Source organism: Monodon monoceros, unplaced genomic scaffold, assembly GCF_005190385.1.
Source record: "Monodon monoceros isolate NGI ecotype Baffin Bay Population unplaced genomic scaffold, NGI_Narwhal_1 Super_Scaffold_1, whole genome shotgun sequence".
Classification (NCBI taxonomy): Eukaryota; Metazoa; Chordata; class Mammalia; order Artiodactyla; family Monodontidae; genus Monodon; species Monodon monoceros.
The window spans coordinates 45,239,408-45,250,680 of record NW_021703765.1 but is presented as its reverse complement, the minus strand read 5'-3'; the positions used below and the strand labels follow the sequence as shown (position 1 = coordinate 45,250,680).

Here is an 11,273-nt window from a genome sequence, read left to right as displayed (position 1 = left end):
CCTATAGATGCCTGAAAGTCATAGGCAGAAATATACACATTATACACTAAGAGAAACAGTAGGGGAAACTTTACACAACATCACAAAAACATTTATTAAAGGAACTCTTTCCATGCCATGCTTTGCTAGAAACTGTGCAAAGTGAAATAAACAACACTCTTGGAAGACCTAAGACACATTCCAATGACAACAGAGATTTTTGTATGCATATAAAGAGGGATATAGCAAATGAACAAATAAATTAATGAAGAAAAAAAAAAGTAAGGGAAGGAATGCCTGCATTCATTGGCAGGAGAAGAAGAATCGGATGCATGTCGTATCAGGAGGAGATCATTCTGCCTTTTTCCATTGATGAGAGCGCTCGTGAAGAAATAAGATTTGAAAATTGGCTAGTCTAAAAAAATTCCTTGGTGAGTTAACATGAAATGAATGTCCAGAGAGAAAGTATTTCAACAGAAGAGGCTTAGAGCAGAGGCTTAGAGATGAGAAAAAATGATCGCTTAAGTGGATTTGAAGAAATTCACCTGGAAGAATAAGATCCTGGTGAAAAACCAAGACGGGAGGGACTAGGCAATCCTGAGAATTAAATGATGCAGGGCAGTACTCTTTTGTTGGACTCAGAGTTGGCCTTCCTCAGGTAGAGCGTCCGCAGGCCTAGGAAAAGTCTGCCGCCTTCTAGCTGAGCACTTATTTAATCTGACTTTTTCATGGTGGTTTTCAGTTGGTTTAAGTCAAGCTGCTCCTCTATTCTTTTCTACAGTCTTCCTGAGTTAGTTTAGGGTTATCTAACTACTAAACTAGTACTGGGGATGGGAACTCAGGAAAAAGATACGAGCACAATTGCTTAGTTTCTAACAGTAGTCATGGAGCTTTCGCTTTGGCTGACTTGCTGAGTCATGAGCATCTACAATGGCCATCAAGTGCTGATGTGTGGAAAACAGGCCGAACTCCTTTCCTCTTGAACTATACCCCCGGTGACCTTGTCCACTGCTGTATCTGTCTGGACTTTCTTGTCAAAATGACATTTTGTTTCTGTTAGACTAAATTTGTTCCAAGGACTTTTTTTCTCTTTTTGAAAACTTTGTGTCTCATGATCAACTAGGAAAACAAAAAAAGGAGGAGGGAGAGGAAGCCTAATTTGTTATCAAATCTTTGAATTTGTCAATTTAACTCAACAGGAATAAAGAAATAAGCTGATTTGAAATGTCAAAAAAGTTGTCAGGTGCCAATATATATTTCTTGCCTTTGGCTGTTCTGAATATAGGTAAGAGAAACCAAAAGTAAGTAGTTAAGTTTATACCATTCTAAGGAGAGTGTTTGAGGCTTTCCTGGTGGTTCAGTGGTTAAGAATCAGCCTGCCAGTGCAGGGGACACGGGTTCGAGTCCTGGTCCGGGAAGATCCCACATGCCGCAGAGCAACTAAGCCTGTGCGCCACAACTACTGAGCCCACATGCCACAACTACTGAAGCCTGAGTGCCTAGAGCCCGTGCTCCACAACAAGAGAAGCCATGACAATGAGAAGCCTGTGCACTGCAATGAAGAGTAACCCCTGTTCGCCACAACTAGAGAAAGCCCGTGCACAGCAACGAAGACCCAACACAGCCAAAAATAAAAACAAATAAACAAATACATTTTTTTTAATAAAAGAAGAAGAGTGTTTGGTAGTGGTATTTGCTGCTTGGGTTCATTCTGCCTCCCCACCTAATTACCAGCTATGCCTCTTTAGCTGGTAATTTAACTAAAGCACACCCTGCTTTAGTTTCCTTTATTATACATGGGAAGTGGGGGTGCATATAACAACACCTAACTTAGATTGACTATGGAGATTAAATAAATTAATGCATGAAAAGCACTTAAGTACTGAATAGCTGTTAGCTATGATTATGAATATTACTATAATTATTATGATTAAGATTGAGACGGTGTGACCCTAATGGTAGAACTAAATTATGTTAGCCCTGGTCTAAGGTCCTCAGGTGGTTGAGCTACTATGAAACACCTTGGTCAACCATTCTTCAAATATCAGGACACACGGGGGATGTTAGCCAGGGGCAAAGTTTCTGCTTCACCATATTCCACAAAGGCCTAGAGTTTTAAAGATGCCCCAAGGGGCCAAATGAGAATTCAGAGTAGGGAGATGTTTATTGCAGCCCCAGCTTACTAATTCCAACTTATACTAATTCAGCAAGTGATGTTTCCAAAGCGAGCTTTAATATTCAAAAATTCTCTGTATCTGCTTATATATTCCCTTCAGCTAAGCACTAATATACAGTGTTTAGGAGATAACACCTTTTTGAAGAGTAATTATTCATGAAAAAAGTGTAATTAACAGGCTTTTTTCCTCTTTGTCATTATAAATGGTGTCCAAGTAGTTCTTGAATTGCTAGATAATATTTATAGACCTTGAAGTTAGAGAATTTAGCAAGTGGCCCCATGTTCCCATGGACAATGGATATTTCCAAATACATGTGAAAATCAGAAAGTTGGGTGTCCTGTGCAAAAACGTCTCCGTTGAAGTTTAATGCAGTTTCTGGACTCAAACACATCAATAATGCATATCCATGGGTAGTTTACCAGGTTAAATGACTGTGGTTTTGGGCTTAATTGCCAACTTGTGACCCTAATAGTAATTCCAGACAGGAGAATAACAGAGTGAAGGGGCCTGTGCTACTGCTGTCTATAAAAATAAATAAGATCCTTAGGGTTTAATTAGAGGACTAACAATTACACCTAAAGCATGCTAATGTTAAAATGGGAACACTGGACATCTGGAAGATGAGTCCAGATTTGGTCACTTGCCTTTAGGAAACTAAATCCAGGAAATGGTGAGTGTCCAATGGAACAGTGATGCTCACACTTGGCATTTACACTCAGGCAAAAATGACAAAGGTGAACGTGAGCTGGTCTAAGAAATAGAGTAATTCAGGGGAGATAAATGAGAAATGTATTTAAAATCCCAAGGAATCCAGGATGATGATGGCTTCTTTGGTCCTAATATGAAAAGACGTCATTTAAAAGGGAGAGCAGGTACATTAAAAATGTTCTTCCTACCTAAAAACACACATGGCCCCTGGAAATCAACCACACAGGATGCCAGCTGTCATCAGAGAGTCCACTGAGGAAAAGAATGACGGAAGGGCTAACCATGGTTACACAGGGTCTGCGGAAAGGGTCGGGAAAAGAGCTTTTACAGTGTAAGATATAGAACGGCTTTGATAGAAAGCACTGTGTATCGTTTACTTCCTCTCACCCTTCTTCTCTACCACCGATGCCAAACAATCATATATATACGTATATATGATTGTTTTATATATATATATACATATATATGATTGTTTTATATATATATATATATATATATATATACACTCCATCCTCTTAAGTGCATTAGAAATGTTAATAAGAGAGGACGCTCGTTTCCATTTTTTCCCCCAAAGTTATGAAAAGAAAGGTTTTTTGTTTGTTCTTTATATGGTTTTAGGAATAACTTTGATAAAACTTCCTCTATCCTTTAGAGCAGATCCCATCTAAAACTAGTTTTGTGTAGTTTAGGAATAAAATGTCAGGCTGCTTGGCATATTTTCTATTCTTTCTCTCTTTTTCTCCATAAAAAGATAAGTTCAATGTCTCTAACTGACTAGGAATCCACTCTACACGGTATAGCAAAATTTAAATTATACAATTTAGATTACTCTAGAGTGAAACTACTTAAAAACGGAGAGCACAGCTTAAGTGTATGGTTTAGAGGCAAGAGTGAATGGAGTGGAAAAGTAGTAAAAGTTTGGTTTAGAAGGTTTAATACTTATGATCTGGCGGCCCGCTGCAGTTCCCCTCTCCTCGGGAGACAGATGGGATGCGGCAGGTGGGTGTAAAGAATGAAGCGATTCATGAAAGCTCAGCCATGAAATGGGAAGTCAAAATGAAATAAGCACAGTTGTAACTATCTTGGTCTATTAATATTCATATACTAATACCTACTTTTCTTTGAGAGGCATTACTGAATATTTACTGACAAGAAAAAATGATAGGACTTCCCTGGTGGCACAGTGGTTGAGAATCCAACTGCCAATGCAGGGGACACGGGTTTGATCCCTGGTCCAGGACGATCCCACATGCCGTGGAGCAACTAAGCCCGTGTGCCGCAGCTACTGAGCCCACACACTCTAGTGCCTGCATGCCACAACTCCTGAGCCCACGTGCTGCAACTACTGAAGCCCGTGCGCCTAGAACCCGTGCTCCGCAACAAGAGAAGCCACCGCAACGAGAAGCCCGCGCACCGCAACGAAGAGTAGACCCCGCTCGCCACAACTGGAGAAAGCCCGTGCAGCAACGCAGACCCAACACAGCCAAAAAACCAAAACAAAACTAAACAAAACACAAAAAACCGTTTGAGAAGAGGAACATATTCAAGAAATGTCTTTAAACAGGGTTTGAATGTGTGGTTTGCTTAACTCAGAGTAACCGTCGACCAATTAAAATAAATTTCCCATCCAGACGTGTCTACAGATTTAGAGCTCCTTGGAAAAAATTTCCAGAATGCATTACAACTTTCCATAGGGGTGACACATGGTCCTATTTTCCAAAGACTTTGATTGACTGCTTGAATACAATAGTATTTGATTCTGTTAGTATAGAATATTTAAACTTGAAAAGAAAATACCTTATTTTGTTTATGCATAAGCCTATTAAAAAAACGTTTCTAGGGGCTCTACATTTATTCTCTAGAACGTAACCTACCTTTGAAGTGGTTTATTAGTTTTTAAAAAGTCATTCTCAAGCTGAATAATTAGACAAAAGCTATTCTTAGAGTACATTCCACATATAAAGCTATGCACATGGTGCTTTGATTCAAATAATATTCTTATAAAACTTTGTTATTATTTGAGGTCTATATTCAGAGTGGCAACTTTTGTTTTTGATGATTATTCCATCCTGGAACAATTTCCCCCCTGCCCAGTTAAACCAGAATGAGGAGCACATTTCTATCTGATGAGGCTTAAATTTCTCAGTCGCCTGCTTCAAAAGTGAAGACCTTTAGTGGTTACGTTCATTTTGTCTCTGCAAAAAGGGCTCAAAAGGAAACAGAATCAATTCCCTTAAGTTTTTTCTGGAAGAGGAAGGTTACTTTTGTTGCTTTGATCTTAGCATGTTGTGCATTTTTTATTGGCTGTTGAATATAAAAAGCCATAGCTTCATCTGGTTTTTCTGCTATATTCTCATATTGTAAATCACATAATGCCTTCCAATCTAAAGTAAAATGTTCAGGTCCAAAACACCATTTCAAAATTGATTTATCATTACAGTTGATGGAAAGCTTTCCAGGGCTGTAAGAAGACTATGCAACATTTGATTCATATGCCACAGACTGCTAAAAATACCTCCATGCACTTTAGACAACAGATTCCGGGATGGAGACATACACTCATGCCATTTTAGATCGCTTTTCCTACCCTTGCAAGAGGCAGTTGTACCTAATGTAGCAGCTGGCTAGGTTATTGCTTCTATAATATAATCCATAATGCAAAAGCAGCTCTTTTCCAAACATTTTAGAGCAACTGAAGTTGTTTACATGTCTCTGTGGTAATTTTCCTATAACTTTGTGCCAATTGGTTTCATACTCTTTGGTAAAAACCTTCATTAAATCAAGACAACTGCACTTAGTTAAATTTTTCTCATAGAGAGAATTATAGGAAAATTACAGCTAGCTGATTTGAGGCCATCATCATGAAGTACATCCAGGGTTTTAGAAAATGAATGCACACTACAAAAATGGAGTTGTATAATTAAACATCAAATAATCCAAGTAATAAAAGTCATAGATTAATTGTCTCTCAGTTCTAGTCAGATCCTTTAAATACTGTCTCACCACCTGAGCATTGGTTCTTTTATCAGAAGAGTGCCTATCCTTAAAGTTGGGAAATTTCAGCCTTTTTGGAGCCCCAATCAGCTGTAAAAAGTAATTGGCATCTTCTTCCAAAGTTTCAAATTTTCCTACAAAATCATAGTGGATCAAACATGGATAGCAGAGTTTGCTAATCTTTTCCCAGTGAATGTCCATTCCTACTGGACGGTGGGAATCCAGCAAATAGTGGATGAACTCTTTGAATTTGACGCCAGATCCATTATTTAATTCTTCTTCACAGGCATTCGGCCGATACTTCTTTATAATTGCCTTTCCAAATACCGGATGGTAATAACTATTGGGGTGTTCAAATTTGTCCCTAAATGCAGACACTAACCTTTCCATGGGATCACGAACAAACACAGTTTTGGTGTAGGTATTTAAACGAGCATAAATCCCTTTTAAGTCAAAGCCGTCGAGCTTTTTCAAATGCTTCCCGTAGTGAACAGCATCATGGGAGATGTTGTACGCGGAGGGGGCCAATCCGTTGAGTACCATCAGAATTCTCTTCCAGTTGGAACAGCCAGCCTTTGGTACTTCGCAGTATAAGATCTTGTGTTTATCTTCTACGTAGATCCTGGAGACCATGTGAAAAAGATGGGATTGAGGACGACTCACCCCACCGTACTTCTTGCAAAATGCCTGAAGGAAAGACCTGCGTTTTTCCTGAGTCGCATCAATTCTCTTCCATTTACTATCTGCGACTAAGCTTTTGTTTAAAGGGCGAATGTCCACCGGCCAATTCATTTCGCTGAACTTCCTGAAAAGGGTCTTACTCCCTTGATGGTTTTCAATCAACTGAATTGTTGGTGACCCTGTGGTCCTACTCAAAACTTGAGCCTCTCCTTGGGAGCGGTTTTTCTCTGTGAAGACCCTGATAGGCCTCTCAGAGTTGAGTAGATTTTCCTCTTTATTCTTGGGATCCTCGGACATGTGGAACTTGGGGTTCTGTTAAAATAGAGAAGGGGAAATGTTGAAAGCACATTCAGAAATGTGGGTATTTGATAAGGAACTTAAAATATTTATTTTAAAATGCTATCAAGGGGCACACATTTCGTGTAAGCTGCCAGGACAATTTAGCAAAGCATGTGGAATATACATTTTGTAATAAGCTTCTTCATAGAAAACGTAATGATGAAAATGGTATCCATGCATCACTTTGAACCAAAGCTTCACATTTTATAGTATATATATCTGGGCTACTATGATATTCATTTAATGTTCATGTGCTGAATTACATTAATACTCTCATACTAAACTATCTGAATATTATTGGGATAAAACTACTAGTTATTGATTTGAATCTATGATCATAGTAAGTTTGTTACTGTTTTTGTACTGTCTTTGCATCTGTGGGTATCAATTATATAATCTTACAAAACACACACAAAAAGAAAAAAGGTATACACAAGAAAGAAAGGAAAAAGGCCCTGAATTTTCTATCTAAGCTTTGCCTGTAATGCAATAAAATATAACTCCATCATTTTGTAGGTCAACGATTCTTGAGCTATTAAGGAGTGTGTTACCTTCGAGCATTGATTTAATGCATCTGAATGTAGATAAAAAAGGTAGCTGTATTTGGATTGAAATTTTTGTTGTTTTGGGGGACATACTGTAATGTGCAGAACAGTTCAAAGTAATAAATTACAACTTAAAATTGTAGCAAGGCCAATTATAAAATTCTGGTGACCACTTCAGTTTTCCAAGCACTTGCAAAAAGTGATATATATTATTTTCCCTTGGAAAATGTTTTATTTTTCTAAATTCATTTATCACAATAATTTCGTAACTATAATCATGTTATCATACAATTTCATTCATGTATGAGCTCTTCCCTCTTTCCCAAGTGAAGAAAGACTAGGGAAACCAAAAAAGTCTACTTGATGTCCTGCTACATAAAATTGTATCAAAAAGTGGAATGAGAATTTGCTTCTCCTGTCAGTGGGATGAATCAACCCATTTGTCATCTGCCCTTCACCTGACTATATCCTTCCTACAACTCTCGGAAGTGACTGGATAAAGGAAGACATGGGAGATGGGGTTCACAAGGTGGCATCCTCCAGTAGTGACAAAACTTGTAAGAACCTTGACTTTTACTCTGGATAAACTACAGAGGCTTTGGAGTGTTCTGAGCAGTGAAGTAATACGATCTCACTTAGACTAGAAAGAGATGGTTGACGAGACTGCACTGAGGCTATACATGTAGGGTTGTCAGCATGGTACTGGAAAAATGAATGAATAAATGATGTCCTGGGGGAGTAAAGCATAGGGCCACCAGCCTAGGTGTGGAGGAAGTGCTGGGGAACGTTTCCTAGAGGAGATGTGTATATATAGAGAGACAGAGGTAGATAGCTATAGATATAGACCTATTTACTATTATGTTCTCAGGGTCAAGAACGGTCTGCAGTCTCTAGTCATTGCTCTCAAATATTTGTTACATGAAGGAATGAATGTATCAGTCAAATTAGGTCTTCAAGGATGATTAGGAATTTTCTAGCAAATTGAGCAAAAGAGCAGAGGAATGAAGCACTGCGTATGGAGCCACCTCCAGGCATCACAGTCCTTCCACTAGCTGAGCTTTAAGGAGAGATGCTTCTTTCTAGTGGAAGACTATTGACTACGTAACCCCTGATCACCATACACCAACTTGCGTAGTCCCATAAAACAGCTGCCAAGCTCCTCCACATCACTGAGCCAACTACTTGGGGTTTCAACTCTAAAAGCATTTGTCTGTGGTCTTCTCAGAGACTGCCAGGGTGACTTGAAAGCCTTGAATCCCTCTTTACCCCTGATCAACGACTTGTAGTCTGTAGAATTTTCACATATAATGTAAAATTTGACTTGAGGTTCGAAAGGTCATGGGGTTATTGGTAGACAGCATGGAAATGCTTAGCACAGCCCTGAAAACAAACTGCCACTACACTTCTGCTGCTACTTCTTCAACAACTCCAACTATAGATAATAATTGCTATTATGGTTTGAATAGCAGTCTTCATCATAATAGTATTCTATCCCAGTGACCTAGTGAATTTCAAGGTTCGCTGGTTGTCCATTATTATCCAGAATGTTATTTGCGTGTCTCTACACATGCCCCAGTTAATTCTCTCCCTGCCCCATTAACAAAAAGGAAAATGAAATCAGCCTTCCACTGTGCTCTCTGGATCTTCAGCTTGTGGTCATCAAATTCCTCTTTAATCTCCGGAGACTTCTGGAATGTTTGTTTTCCATGACTTTTTCTAATGAAACCTGGATGGCCCTCAAACCTCTGCTTCCCTTGCACTTTTTCAAGTAGATGAAACTTCAGTTCTTTGGGCAGCTTGTCCCTCAGGCCAGAAGATAGGGAGCTATTTCCTTGTCCTTCCCTGTGGCTTCCAGGACACCCCCCAGCAAAACCCTCCTGCTTCTGTGAAGCACGTGTGTCCTGCTCAACCTCCCTTTTCCTCTCCCCACGCTGTCATCTGCTTTCCCCACTGACCTTTCGTCTTCATGCACTGAAGAGTTTAGCTCCCAGCTCAGACTCTGCTTCTTCATCTCCACTATTGTCATCACGTGTAGTGACTCTGACACCCAATAAACTCTCTGCTCTCTTGACCACCTTGCCTTTCGTAGAAGTCTCTCCATTTCACATGGACCTTGCCACTGACAGAGGCTGCGCCCCCTCCATCACCTCTCTGACCCTCATTGTCTAATCTTCCAGTACATCATTGCTTCCAGTTTTGCAATTCTATGACCACTTGTCACTATGTTATTCAAACTCTTAGCAGCCAGCATGCCTGGTGGCACTCAGAAGTCACCTCTGTAGGGATTTGTTCCCTGTCTACCTTGTCTAAATTATGTTCCCCTCTGAGATTTTCTCTCACTGAACCCTGCTTAGTTTGCTCATAGCATTTATCATAATATGAAATGATTGTTTTACTTCTAAGTTGTCTATTTTCACCCCATCCATATCTCTTGCGCTAGAATATGACTGCAGAAGTCTAATCTTTCTTGTTCTTTGTTGGATCTCTGGTACCTAGCACGTTGCCTGACACATAGAAGATGACCAATAAATAATTGTTGAATGAGTGAATGTGATTACAATTTAATGATGGGCCTCTAAGCAGTTGTTTTATGACCTTGTCGAAGAAAAACAGTGCTAATCGGAAGATCAAGGTTAACTTAGATAAATAATTGACCGATTCTTTTAAGGTGCCGAAAATCTGTATTCAAACAAATCTTTGGCAGAAGAGAAGACAAATAAAACAGGCACAGGTAGAACTGCTCATGCTAAAGTAGGCATGTAGGTGGGAGCCTTACCTGCCTGCGAAGTCAGATTGGTTCAAAGTCACTCAGTGCGGCCTGGAAACTCCTGGAGGCTTGCCAGCTATCTGGACTCCTAGGCATCACTGTGGACACCCCAAAAAGAATCTGGGGATGGGGTCCTGACTCTAATTTAGACAAGCTCCCCAGGTACTCCACAGGCAATAACGGCATTTGGGGTCCACTGAACCGGAGCACAGCAAAGGAAAGTAAAAAGTAAGAGTTCATCTCATACCATCCAGGAGAGAAAGACTCCAAATATGGTGGACATGAATATTTCAGTAAGCAGAGACAAATGCTCTATTGTAGGCAGGGTGTCACATCAGGCCTCACACGGACCAGATGAAATACCCTTCACCTTCATCCACTTCCCTTTGCTGGAGGTCCCTGTTCCCCAAGCTACCTTCCAATCACTGGTTTGACTGGGGAGATCACTACACAAGGGAAAAATTCATTGCTCGTAAATTTGACTTCAGTCTCTTCATTTAACTTGTTTAAGGCACACGGGGCTTCAGCTCAGGTGAGAACCCAGCCCCAGGAAGCAGCATACACTCAAGGACGTGTTTCTTTGCCATCCACTACTTGAGCTACTTGAGCCCTGAGACAGCCATGCCAACTGTGAGAGCAGCAGTGGCACTGGCAGGATACACTCCATTTGTCTTATTTGGTTAAGCATCTTCCAGTCCCAGATCAGATTCGCCTGTGTCAGCACCTTTGAGTGACACACGCACCCCTCTCGCTTACGTCGCCTGCAATATTTGACAACACGGCTTTACTCAGGGCTGCCTCTTCAGTGTCGGCCCAACCCTCTCAGTGTAGAGCAGGCGACTCACTCTTTGGTGCTACCGTGCGCCTGCGCTAGGATGGGAGCGTGGCCTGGGGCACCAGATTGTGCCCTGGGGAACCTGGGGTCATGCTGAGAGGGATTTCTTTTCAGGATTTCAGGCTGAGAAAGAATGCAAAGGAAGAATGTATGACATAAACTCCCAGCAAAGCAAGACAGAGCGGCAAGGAGGAGTAGAGTGGCGGGGGGGGGGGGGGGGGGGGGGGGGGGGGGGGGGGGGGGCTGGG

At 40.6% G+C, this 11,273-nt stretch overlaps 1 protein-coding gene across 2 annotated transcripts in view; it reads right to left on the bottom strand.

Moving 5' to 3' along the window:
- Positions 1-5,286: 5,286 nt before the first annotated feature.
- The window catches only part of CHST9 (carbohydrate sulfotransferase 9), a 198,753-nt gene continuing 192,766 nt past the window's right edge, over positions 5,287-11,273 (bottom strand). For both annotated transcript variants that reach the window (XM_029232135.1, XM_029232143.1), the window contains one exon: positions 5,287-6,851. In XM_029232135.1, coding sequence (XP_029087968.1) covers positions 5,763-6,851 — 1,089 coding nt within the window. In that variant the 3' untranslated portion in view covers positions 5,287-5,762. The remainder of the gene's footprint in view (positions 6,852-11,273) is intronic.